Source organism: Colobus angolensis, unplaced genomic scaffold (assembly GCF_000951035.1).
Source record: "Colobus angolensis palliatus isolate OR3802 unplaced genomic scaffold, Cang.pa_1.0 Scaffold374, whole genome shotgun sequence".
Taxonomy (NCBI): Eukaryota; Metazoa; Chordata; class Mammalia; order Primates; family Cercopithecidae; genus Colobus; species Colobus angolensis.
In genome coordinates this window covers 2,778,905-2,792,669 of record NW_012117088.1, presented here as the reverse complement: position 1 = coordinate 2,792,669, position 13,765 = coordinate 2,778,905, and the positions used below count along the sequence as shown (strand labels likewise).

Genomic DNA, 13,765 nt, shown 5'->3' with positions numbered 1-13,765 from the left:
AAAAAAAAAAAAGAAATCACTATTGGCCAAAGTGACCATAAAAAGAACAACATTTCAGAACTTAAGAAATCCAGAGAAGTATATTATCTTTTCACAAATTTCTTTAATGTAGTCAATTTGAGTTGCTTTGATTAAACCTATTTCTAAATTATAAACATTATTAGTTCACATCCCACATTTAATTGTTTGAAGAACAATCCAGGAAAATAAATTTGTTTAAAAGGAAAGTGTCCTAACAAACCTCTGTGATGATGGTGGTCTTAAATTAAGCTATTGGAACACTAACAGTCATCAAAGAAATGTATCATAAGGAAAAAAATAAAGACTAAAATTTTATAGGCTTATTATTATTATTATAGTGCACGCTATTCTTCTAAGTGACAGATGTGTGTATACATATACATACATGCACACACGCGTGCACACATATACACACACACACACAATCTTATTTAATCTTCACAACAACCCCAGAAGGTAAACTGTAATATTCTGCCTACTTTACAGGTAAGAAAACTGAAGAAACTCTTTTGTTTAAGAATCAAAAATGATGCTTAGTTTTACATTTCTTAGGATAGCCACAAGAGAATGTCCCTTTCGGCCTAACAATGAGGAAAAAGCTGATCGTCTACAAAACCAAAACTTTTTTTGGAGTCCATCAGAATGTTGAGATCAGCTACCAGGTAGAATGAATTCCAAATAAACAAATCCAGTTAGTTGGATACTTCAAAACTCTTCTTTCAGTACTGAATAGAACAAGTAAATAAACAAAAAACCAAAAACCAGTAAGGCTCTTAAAGACTTGAATATTAAGGCTCTTAAAGACTTGAATACTATTGATCGGCTTGAACTAACTGATATTTATAGAACCCCTCAAAGAACAACAGTGGAGTTCACATTCTTTTGAAGTGCACATGGACATTCACTAAAGCAGACTATATTATAGGCCAGAATCCAAATCTTAACAATTTTAAAAGGACTGAAATTATACGAAGTATATAGTTTGACCACAATGAAACTGAACCAGAAATTAATAATATAGAAAGCTAACAGGAAAATTCCCAAATATTTGGGAATTAAACAAGGTACTTCTAAATTACCCAAGGGTCAAAGAAGAAATCAAAATGGGGCCGGGTGCAGTGGCTCACGCCTGTAATCCCAGCACTTCGGGAGGCCGAGGCGGGCAGATCACGAGGTCAGGAGATCAAGACCATCCTGGCTGACGTGGTGAAACCCCGTCTCTACTAAAAAAATACAAAAAAATACAAAAAATTAGCTGGGTGCAGTGGCGGGCGCCTCTACTCCCAGCTACTTGGGAGGCTGGGGCAGGAGAATGGCATGAACCCCAGAGGTGGAGCTTGCAGTGAGCCAAGCTCGCCACTGCACTCCAGCCTAGGCAACAGAGCAAGACTCTGTCTCAAAAAAAAAAAAAAAAAAAAATCAAAATGGGAATAAGAAAACATTGTGAATTGAATGAAAATAAAAACAGAATACCTCAAATTTGTGAAATGCAGCTAACATAGTGCTTAGAAGAAAATAATAGCATTAAATACTTAGATGAGAAAACAAAGGTCTTGGAGTCTGTGATCTAATCTTGGACATTAAGGAGTCAGAAAAAGATGAACAAATGAGTACAAGACAAACACAGGGTAAGAAATAAAGATGTGAGCTGAAATAATTTAAAAAAGCAAAAATAGAGGAAAATCAATGAAACAAAAAGTTCTCTGAAGAGATCAAACGGATGAATCTTTAGCGAAACTATTTCAGAAAAAAAGAATGAAGACACAAATCACCAAGAGACATCACTACAGGTTCTACAGATATTAAAAGGACATAAGGTTATATTATGAACTTATGCCAATAAATCCAGAAACTTAGATGAAATGGACAAATTGCTTGAGTGTCAGTACTAAAGCTTACCCAAAAAGAAACAGATGACTGAAACAGTCCTGTTATCTATTAAAGAAAGTGAATTTTTAGAATAGAGCATTTATTTTGCTACTTAAGTATTAGCTAGATTATATATGAATCTTTTAGATAGTTCTTTCATCTGACTCTTGTTTACTTCTTTCATCATTTATTTTTGCTTTTTAAAAAATCTTTGAGATATAGTTCACATACCATGCTATTCACCTATTTAAAACATACAATTCAATGGTTTTTAGTACATTCAGATATGTGCAACTATCATCAGTCAATATTACGGCATTTTTATTACCTCTAAAAGAAGCACTATGTCATGTAGCTACCATCACCTAGTTTTTTTGTTCATTTAAGGAAAATGAACTGTATATAAGCTAATATCACATGTTGACTAAAATGCATAGCAATATATGGATTATCTTACTGAATAAAAGAAATCGAGAAAGAGAAACATATAAAGGTACCACTGTGCTCTTGTCTGGGTGACAGAGTAAGATCAGGTCTCTTAAAAAAAAAAATCCATTCTGATAGAAATTCTCAGCAAACTAGGAATAGAAGAAAACATTCTTCAATCTTATTAAAAACATTTACCCCCCCAAAAATCTATAGTTCACATCACATTTAATAATGAATGGTTTATACTCTCAAGATCCAGAGCAAGTCAGAGCTATCTGTTCTCACTACTTCTATTCAACATGGCGCTTAAGGGCTTAATCAAAGCAATAACACAGTAATATAAGAAAAGAAATTTAAGTCATAGAGTTTAGAAAGGAAAAAACTCAAATTTATTGAAGACTACAGGATTATCTGAGGAAACCCCAAAGAGTCTATAAAAAGTTTCTGAAATTAGTAAGTAAATTTAAGATCACAGGCTAGAAATCTAATATACAAAAGTCAATTCTATTTTTATATACTAGAAATGAACAATTGGAAAGTGAAATAAAAAATACCATTTATGATAGCTTTACAAACGTTAAATGTTTAGGAATAAATTTAATAAAATATGCACAAGATGTGTACACTGAATTACAAAACAGTGCTGAGAGAAACTTTAAAAAGAGGTTAAAAAAAAAAAAAAAAACCCTGATATATATCATGTTCACAGATACGAAGACTCAATATTATTGACATGGCGATTCTCCCTAAATTATCAATTTGGTGTTAATTCCAGTCAAAATTCCATCCTTTTTTTTTTTTAAAGAAACGGACGAGCTGATTCTAAGCTTTATATGGAAATGCAAGAGATCTAGAGTAGCCAAAATAACTTAGATAAAGAACAAAGTTAGAACCTGATATCAAGACTTTTTATAAAGCTATAGTAATTAAGACAGTTTGATGGATCAATGGAGCAAAATAGAGTCCAGAAACAGATCTACACATTTATGGTAAATTCACTATTGATAAATGATAGTCTTCTCAATGAATCATAGTAAAACAATTGAACATCTATATGCAAAAGATAAACCTAAATTCCTGCACAGAGGGTTCATAGGGAATGCAGAGGGTTCATAAAAATGAAAATGTATACAGTTCTAAACAAAATAACTAAAACTATAACATTTCTAAAGGAAAAGAAGAGAATATCTGTGTGACCTTGGGTTCTAGACCACACACAAAAATCATGAATCAAAAAACCCAGAAAAACTGGACTTTATCAAAATTGAAAACTTCTGCTCTCTGAAAGTTAAGCCATAGACTAGGAGAAAATATTTGAAAACACATAACTGGTAAAAGACCTGCAAAGATTTGTATGTAAGTGTTCATAGCAGCTTTACTAATAGTAGCCAGAGAGCAGAAACAACCCAAATATCCATCAAAAAATGAAAGGGTAAACAAATTATGGCAAATTCATATAATGGAAAACTCCTCAGCAACCAAAAGAACGAACCATGGATACATGCTACAACATGGATAAATCTCAAAAGCATTACACTACAGTGAAAAGAAACAAGACAAAAAGGCTACATTCTGTGTGGTTCCATTTATATAATATCCAGGAAAAGGCATCATACCACTGACAGAATATAGTTCGGTAGTTGCTAGGTTCTAAGTGTGAGGTTGGGGGATTGCCTGCGAGGAACATGAGAGAAATTTGGGGAGTGATGTGTTTTAAAGCTTGGTTGTGGGCTGGGCATGGTGGCTCATATCTGTGATCTCAGCACTTTGGGAGGCCAATGCTGGCAGGCTGCTTGAGCCCAGGAGCTTGAGACCAGCCTGGGCAACATGGCAAAACCATGTCTCTACAAATATATTAAAATCAGCTGGGCACGGTGACGTGCACCTGTAATTTCAGCTACTTGGGAGGCTGAGGCAGGAGGATCCATTGAGCCTGGGAGGTTGAGGTTGCAGTGAGCCATGATCACACCACTGCACTGCATCCTGGGTCACAGAGAGAGACCCTGTCTCAAGCAAAACAAAACAAACTTGATTGTGATAATGATTTCATTAGCGTACACGAGTAAAAATTCATTGAATGATACAGTTTAAAATGAGGAATTTCTGTATGTAAATTATGCTTTAATAATCTAACTTAAAAAAAAGATTATCTTAAAAATCATGTTATTTCATGGGCACCCAAGTGACAGTATAACCTTTCCTATTCAGCCTTACCTCCTCAGCGTACACTCTCCTACTGTTAGGCGAGTCTTTCCGATCAGTCCTTGCTCCCATTCTCTCTACTAATCTCATTCGAATCCCTTCATTCTCTTTCAGATCTAACTCAAGTCCAACATCCCCTAAGAAACCTTCTCTGATCACTCCAAGGCACAATGATCTCAAGGTACTCTGAAAGCCTATGTCATTTGCAATTTTTTCACACATTTAATAACTTGCTTATATACTATGTAGCATCTTTGTTGATTTCTTTTTGGGGGGTGAGGGGAATGCAGAGGGTTCATAACCAAGAACAGAATGCAGGCTTTTTGAGGGCTTGCCATTCTCACAATTGTTTAGTACAGAGTTGACATTTGCTACAATTCAATTGATTTAATGGGTAGTTACACAGTCTTGTAGTCATTCAAATGAGATCTCCAAAAGATGCTGAAAGAAGTTACCAGCATTTAAGAAATCTTATTTTTTCAGACCTCAAACAAAAATAGGGCAATGATTTAGCTACTACTGTATTAGGAAACACAGGATGAGACAAGGGAAATCCTTGAAATTTATCTTTCAAAGGGCTGCCAAGGTGATTATTTGCAGCATTTAAAGACACTAGAATATTGAGACTAGTCAGAATTGACTTCTCTTTTTGGAAATGGATAAGGTACAAAAGTCTTAGGTATAGTGTTTTAGTGAGGACCGAAAAAGTAAAGCAACTTTATTTTTAGAAGAAATTTCAAGAGTAGTAATAAAGAGTAGTTATTCTAATAAAAATTTACTGAACATGTGTGTGATTATACCGTGATGGATACAAGACAAATTAGGCATGGACTTGGTCTTTAAGAAGCTATGGTTCAGTAGAAGAGGTAAAGCATCCATGTAGATAAACATAAGAGAAAAATGAAGAAGAGACACATACAATTATGAACTTCAGCAGAGAGAAAACTGCTTTTGTTTGGGGAAATCATAAACAACTTTCAAGAAGAAGATAAATCATAAAAAATTTCATGAAGAAGACAGTACTTTTGAGCTGAACTGTGAAGGACAGGGACAATGGAGGAGGGAGAAGATAATTGATGGGGTATAGCACAGAAATGATCAAGTTAATTTTACAAATGCTAACAAATGAACACAAAAACCCAAGGCATAGAGCAAATTTGCCGTTACTTAAAATACTAGCTAGATTATACATGAATAATGAATTTCTTTTAGATAGTTCCTTCATCTTCTAAGAAAAAATACGAACTGCATAAAATTATTATTACATATCCATCAAAATATACAATACATGAATTATTTCACTGAAAAAAAGGATAAAAAAGGGAAATAAATATCTTTAGAATACAAATAAATACATTGTATACTTTTTCTTCTCCTTCAGGTGATGACAATAGTGCTTTTTCCTCTTGTTCTGGTGTAGGTTCAGCATCTCCAGAGATGAGCTTTCCAAATACCTGATGAAGATATGCATGTGAGAAGGAATTAATGACAGGCATTAACACTATAATAGCCAGAGGACTCATCAGCTGATTCCACAGGTTTTATAATATACTACTGTTGCTAATTTACACCACTACTGTTCTTAATTACAAATGCAGCATGAAACTCAGGTGTTCAGGGCTATGAAAAGAAAAAATGGGCAACATTTGTAGCCAGAATTTTCTATAACAAGTTTCACAAGACATTTTGTTACACTCTTAAAATATATTACATCAATTATCCCATGCTAGAATATGTTGTAAGGACACTCACTTGAGACGTAATCAGTCTGAATACTCGCAGAGTCTCAGCTTCACAGTTCCTCTGCTGGGCCACACTGGCTGAAATTTGGCCAGCTATTTTTGTGCTTTCACCATCTTTCCAGCCCAGGACTTTGACTTGTCGAACTCTGAGTGTATTTTCTGGGCCTTTTAATTCAATTTTGATGATGTGATTATCTCCTCCTGGAAGTTCACTTGTTACCCAGCCAATGTGCCTGGAATCCAGATCAACCTGGTTGAGCAGAAAAGAGGCAGGAACCTGCTTCAGCTGGATCACTTTTATCACTGTGCTAGACTTTGCATTGATATCAGCAAGCTCAAATAACAAAGAAGTGTACAGAGTAAAGGTTATTTCACACTGATTATTTTATTTCAACCTGATGAAGATAAGTGATATTATTTATAGTAGCTATATACAGATGAAGAAACTAAGGTTAACACAGGTTAAAGGATTTTCAGTAAAAGGTGGAATTGAGAATTAAAATCCAGGCCTCACTACCATATGGCTTCCAAGCAAAGTTATATGAGTGAAATAATTACAAATAATTTATATGACTGTGCTTTACCTGTATTGTCTGGAAGTAGAAACATTACAAGATCAGAAAAGGGTGCTTTTTTTGTGCATCCTCACATTAAAGAACCATTTAAAGATACAGGACTTTTAATGTGCAGTTACTTAATGTTTTACTTTTGAACAAAAATTATATAACTTCACACTTGTGATTCCTTATTTCACTAATTTCCATTGAGAATATGACTTTTTTTTCAAGGATTAAATGTTAATATACTGTGAAAGAGTTTTTGACACTATTCCCTTCATAAAATAAAAACTGTTCTTATGGCATTTAATAACCAAGAAATGACCTGGGGATTTCTATGTGATTTACATAGACATTAAGTTGATATTATTTTAATTAATAATGTCAACTTTCTAAAAGGGGTATTAAGTTTAAACAAACACAATCTCATTGAATAGGATTATTTTCCCAAATTCTTTAACAATTTAAACAACATTTATTATATGTTTAGTCCAAAATCTTAATTCATTCCTTCAATGTGATTTGAAAACAAGCAAGCAAGCAAGCAATTGGCCAACTTTTTGTGAGATAAAGTAGCCAGCGAGGAATAATTGTGACAACGTTTCACTAACACAAGTAAGGGAGCTTGAGCACAGTCTCAGACACATGCCTAGATAAAACTTGTTTCTAGAGTTGGTTTAAACTGACTTGCAACTTGGATATAGCTGCATTGTTATAAGTGTTATAACAGACAGATTTTTCAGGCCAGAGGACAATAACCTGTTTTAACTAAAGTATAGGTGAATTAAGGATTTAAGTGTGAATGGGATCTGTGATAAATTTTAAGATACCTTGAGTCTTTGTTGGGGAGTGGGGTATGGCAGACTGTAGGTACAATATAATTGCTCATGACTGGGGAACATTTAGGACAATAGGTGAGATGTCTAGCACAGGGATGGTGGCTACTATTCCTACGTATGGACCACTTGTCAATTTAGTGTTCTGTAAATAGATCATTCCCTATAATACTTTGGTTGTGTGCCAAAGGTGGAATTCAGTAGTGAAGGCTGAGAAGAAGAAATTTCTCTCTAGGTAGCAAAACATGTATGACAGAATTTTAATTACCTGCTTTATTCTGCACAAATCTTCTACTGCTTTGCCAGTTAAGAAGGTCATTGAGGTAACTTTATTCTGAAATAGACAATTCACAATGGTATATTTATATATACAATTATACACACACACACACACACACACACAGAGTTATTATGCTATATTCCTGCTTCAGAACTTACAATGGTTTCTCATGACCTGCCAATACCACATCAATACCACATCTTCTGCCGGTCTCTTATGATCCTTCCTGATTGACCCCACCCCACCCCTCCAACTAACCATGGTTCCTACAACTTTAGTCTTTTCTCACAAACTCCATCTTAAATTGCACATTTCAGCCTCTCTCCATGTGCTCTCTCATAGCTTGACATTCCCTCTCCTCATTCAAAGTAAATATTCAGATTCCATTCTCATGAAGCCTTTCAACAAATCTGCTTGTCACTTATGTCAGACTCTTGTTGCTATATTCTCATTACTTTTGGAAGTATAAAGACGGAAGAACAAATATGCATGAGTGTCACAATGTACCCAGACTTCCTTACAGTTTTGAAATAGGATATACAAGAGGAGGTTTTATCCCCCAAGATACTTGCCAAGCTAGGGAAGGCAACATTAATATACAAAATAAATGTCAAACAGTACAAGGTCAATACATGTTCATACTAGTGCCAAACATCTTAAGGCTGAATAAGTTTTATGCAAAGCACATCAAGAAATAGATTAACATTAATTCCTTGGAGAGTTGTATAATATGAGTGCTGTAGGCTGATACAATTCAAAATCAAATTAATAAACGCTGCGTACAAGGCTCTGTGGTAGGCAGGCTGGGGAACACGGAGGTACATAACTCAAGGAAAACATAAATACAGGTTGAGTATCCTTTATTATAAATATTTGGGACTAGAAGTGTTTTGGATTAGGGTTTTTTTTAGGATTTTGAAATACTGTATTTGCATTATACTTACTGGCTGGGCATCCCAAATCTGAATATCTAAAACCAGAAATGCTCCAATATGCATTTCCTTTAAGTATCACATCTGTGTTCGAAAAGTTTCAGATTCTGTAGCATTTTGGATTTGCAGATTTGGAATGCTCAACCTATAACACAGAGGAAGTCTCTTAAAAGGAAAGTAGATGTCAGCTTACATGCTGGGGATTTTGAAAATGGATACTGTTATGATTATTTCCTCTTAGAAAAGACAGAAATGTTAAATTGATTGCAATCATTGTTCTGAGGGAGAGTATGTCCTGGTTTAAAATGTACCATGAGCCAAAGATAGCTTTGCACTGAACACTGAGTTCTAGCCACAAAAATGTTTTACTTTGTTACACTTGACTTTCCAGTAAGATAAAGTAGTTACACCAGGTGAAATTCTTGGGTCTGAGGAGGAAATAGCTCATATTATATTAGCTGAGCCTCTTTTACTTATTCAATACAGGGAGGAATAGAACCTGCGCTGATGTACAGGAGTTGGAGGTTGCTCTGATTGCAGACTGGCCTGCATCCAGGTTATCTGAGACCCAATCCTACCACTGTGGCTCTTCCTGAGAAAGGAAATACGCAAATGGCACAGAAGGAGCCAGGCAATGGTTCAAGGGAGCCATTAATACTGTATCTGCTAGCAAGCCACATCCATTCTGAGGAAAAAAATTCTAAATGAGGTGGAAGAAAGGCAGTCTGGCAGTTAGTGCTATTTCTTTCTTGGTTGTTAACACTCAAGTAAATAGGACTCTTTTTTCTTGTTTGGTGCCTTTTATAAAAGAATATTTAACTCAGTTGAAACATGTGGACGAACTAGGCTAAAGAGAATATAAATTATGATTATTTGGGACAGTCTGAAACTTATTTTTTATTTCATGAGGACTGTGGCAAAGAAGTAGACACTTAAAGATAGACTGGGTGCAGTGGTTCACACCTGTAATCCTAGTACTTTGGGAAGCCGAGGTGGGCAGATCACTTGAGGCCAGGGGTTCAAGACCAGCCTGGACAACATGGTGAAATCCTGTCTCTACTAAAAATACAAAAATTAGGCCGGGCGTGGTGGCTCACGCCTGTAATCCCAGCACTTTGGGAGGCCGAGGTGGGTGGATCACAAGATCAGGACATCGAGACCCTCCTGGCTAACATGGTGAAACCCCGTCTCTACTAAAAATACAAAAAATTAGCTAGGCATGGTAGTGGGCGCCTGTAGTCCCAGCTACTTGGGAGGCTGAGGCAGAAGAATGATATGAACACGGAAGGCAGAGCTTGCAGTGAGCCAAGATTGTGCCACTGCACTCCAGCCTGGGCGACAGAGCGAGACTCCGTCTCAAAACAAACAAAATACAAAAATTAGGCATGCATGGTGGTGTGTGCCTGTAATCCCAGCTACTCAGGAGGCTGAAGCAGGAGAATCGCGCGAACCTGGAGGCAGAGGTTGCAGTGAGCCGAGACTGTGCCACTGTACTCCAGCCTGGGTGACAGAGGGAGACTCCATCTCAAAAAAAAAAACAAAGCTCATTACACTATAGGTCAAAGATGATTACTAGGTGCCACCAGAGTAATACAAAAAAGAACCCAGCAGAGGCAAAGAATAATTTTTTAGAGGAGTTACTTAGAATTTCTCTGCTGAGTTTGAGAGACCTCAGGAGAACTGCTCAGCAGAGTTTAAGGGGAGGACTTGCAGGTCACAGGAAAATCTTAACCCAAGGGCATGAGAGCAGAAAATTGTAGAGCAGACTTTCATTTTGCTTAGCTGTAGCCATGGCATATTTGTGATCAGATCTCTTTTCAGAAATGGAATTCCACAGTGCTCCCAATCATATTAATTTGTTTTTAGACTTAAGATTTGGGGATTATAGCAATGATGTTTGGTTGGTAAAATTCCAGATGATAAAGCTTGTTGCTAAATTCAGAAATGAGAGTGTATGAATACTAAAGGTCTGAAAAGAGATAAAGAGTCGTAAATCATGTTTTGCTTTCTTACCCCAAGATCGCGAGAGTTGTCCACGTGAACAGACACATAGCGGGCATTGATGCCTTTTACACAGCTGATGGTGATGTTCTTAGTTTTGTTTTTATCTTCATCTCCTGATTCCCAAAAGGTTTCTGTGGAGCCGTCTGTCAAGCTGCCAATCATGGCAGGTCGGCTTGAAGTTTTTATGTCAACAATGCTGGTTAAGTCCTTTAAGCACATTACTATGCATAATTCCTATCAGAAACAAATACAAGTACTTATGATACTTAAAAGCAAATCTTCCATGATATAACAAACAGATATAGGATAAACATAATGGAAGACAGGATCAAATTGACTATAAATAACTTACAGTTTCTCCTTTGATGTATTATTAACTAACAAGACAACCAGGATAATAACTGTGAAATGACTGACCTGACTCATAGCTTCAAAACCAGATTGTATACTGATGCTAAAACTCTCTTCACTATCACCATCATCTGATTTTGACAAAATATTGTTAATGTGATGAAAGACGTTGCTCTGATGAAGGAACTGGTGATCAGACTGCTTGAATTTGAGACTCCAGCACCTAAAAAGGTGATATATAAGCAATATATGAAACAATTACTTTCCAGGAATATCTAAGGAACTCTTAGATGAGTACTCTGTAGCTAATAGCTCAAGAAATTTTAATGTTCTAGTAAAATATAGAAATTTTAAAAATTCAGGGAAGAAAATCATTCCTCTTATTTTTGTTTTTGAGAAATAAAGGTAACTTCTTTGGAACAAGGTAAATTCTAAGGAAAGTTGACCCATTTTAAATATAAAAAAATTAGACAGATGAAGATCAAGGCTACAGAAGTAAAAAGGGTAATGAATCTGTTGTGTAAACAAGTGTTACACCAACTGTCACGACCCCTCAAATTCATGAATCTTACAATGCCATACTAATTCATCAGGGTATAATGTATCTTGTATTTCAAAAATCTTGTGAGGAGGACAAAGAGAAATCCCTCTTCCACTGGTCTTATCATTAGAAACATGGGAAGCCCAATCATTCCATCAATCTATTTCTTGCACACATTAATTAGGAGAATTTATTTATAAGTGTGAGTCCAGTATGTGAATCTAGTAACAAGGTTCACAGTGTAAATGCAATGCTAAACTCTCAACACATTTCAAATTGAAATTGGAATCTGTTGAGCATCTGTGATGCTCCTTAAGGTGCTTTCAGGATTTGCAGCATATAAACAGGCTCTGTTTTTCCTAAGATTCTTTTCAAGTCAAAACTCTATTTTGGTTTTTGCTTTTGAGATTTCACCTTCCCTCTCTCTTTTCAGAACATTTAAGTGATTTGAGGTAGGAGAGTGGGGAAAGTGAGGGAGATTGTTACAGTGATAATTTAGGGCACTAAGAAGTACATTAGCCACATTTTACAGAAGGGCAAACAAGTGTTAACTAAGAGGAAGGACCATTCTAAAAATTATGACTGTAAGGAGGGAGGCACCACCTATATAATGTAGGGATTCTATCTTACTATTTAAAGAGCTTTTTTTGGAAGCATTTCATACTTTGAATATTCCATAAAGTCTCTTGTCCAATGTACCTAGGATATATGGATACAAAATTACCTCAGAGCCATTTGCTGTAATGAACTGCCACTGGGGAGAGACATCATAAGGTCTGAGATGGTCTGCAGCAAGCGGTGAAAGGTGTGTGGTAAAGGATGAGCAGCTTCCCCGGCAATCACTATGTCTGAGAGTGGATGTTCACATACTCTTGTATCTTTCTCCTAAGGCAGAAATTGAAACAAGTTTATCAGTGTGTGTGCTGGAAGGAATCTTCTTCACAAAAGACTCTTATGTATACTTAAAAATTGGTCGTGTAGCACAAAGATAAACAACAAAACCAAATTGTACCCAGAACGTACAGTAATTTTAACTAATTATGTTTGTATTATTTTAGGGAAAAAAGCTGTAAGTTTAGTCACAAGTAAAATCAGCATGCAAATGAATAAATGTATCGATTCTAGTGTACTCACAAATCTACCTGTAGGGTGAATCCATATGTGTATGCAAGTGTATGTGTAGTGTGTGTGCATTTACATATACGTGTGTGTATATATACACATACATATATGTAGGTATGTTTTGTGTGTATGTTTATGTATAAAAAATAACATATGTTTAAAAGTTGGGGTGGCCACTAACTCATATAGCATTTTTATGTGAATTAGAAAAAAAAGTTCTGGGCAGATGGACCACAGCTAGGAAAGAGAAGCAGGTGTTGAATTTCATTTCTCATTCAAACCCTCAGATGGCTCCATTAATAATATTAACTATGGAATAACTTTTTATCATTTTGAGCAGGTAACATACATAATAATAAAATATTCAAGAGGTATAAAAAAATACCATAAAAAATCTGTCTTGAAAGCCTAGCCACCTAGGTACCCTCCCACTGGCAATTTCTATTACCAGTTTCTTGGACTGTCTATAAACATTGTTCATTTATACAAATGGCAGCACTCTAAACAAACTGATCTGTGCTCTTTTAACAATAATTTATCTTTGAGATTATTACTTATTAGATATGTACGTAACATATATTATCCTACTGCATAGTATTCTGATTTCAGTCCATTTCAGAACAGCCATTTAGGCTGTTTCCAATCTTTTGTTTTTATATAACATTCTGCAAAGAATCAACTTGTATATTTGTCTTTTCACACATGCATATATAAGGAGAACTTCATGAAAGCGGAATTACTGAATGATTTTTAATGTTAATTTTGATATATCTTACCAAACCATTCTTTAAGAAGCTGCTACTCCACAGCAAAGAATGTTTGTTCTTCCATCTTGCTACCAATGTAAGCCCATCAAACTTTTTAAACTATGTCACTGAA

The 13,765-nt window shown here is 35.6% G+C and overlaps 1 protein-coding gene across 1 annotated transcript in view; it reads right to left on the bottom strand.

The window, feature by feature from the left end:
* Window positions 1-13,765, bottom strand: part of MYCBP2 (MYC binding protein 2, E3 ubiquitin protein ligase) — a 282,186-nt gene that overhangs the window by 26,951 nt on the left and 241,470 nt on the right. Inside the window, exons 63-68 of the mRNA XM_011953854.1 lie at window positions 12,489-12,649; window positions 11,290-11,446; window positions 10,882-11,106; window positions 7,925-7,990; window positions 6,274-6,513; window positions 5,877-5,975 (exon numbers count right to left, since the gene is read on the bottom strand). Coding sequence (XP_011809244.1) covers window positions 5,877-5,975; window positions 6,274-6,513; window positions 7,925-7,990; window positions 10,882-11,106; window positions 11,290-11,446; window positions 12,489-12,649 — 948 coding nt within the window. The remainder of the gene's footprint in view (window positions 1-5,876; window positions 5,976-6,273; window positions 6,514-7,924; window positions 7,991-10,881; window positions 11,107-11,289; window positions 11,447-12,488; window positions 12,650-13,765) is intronic.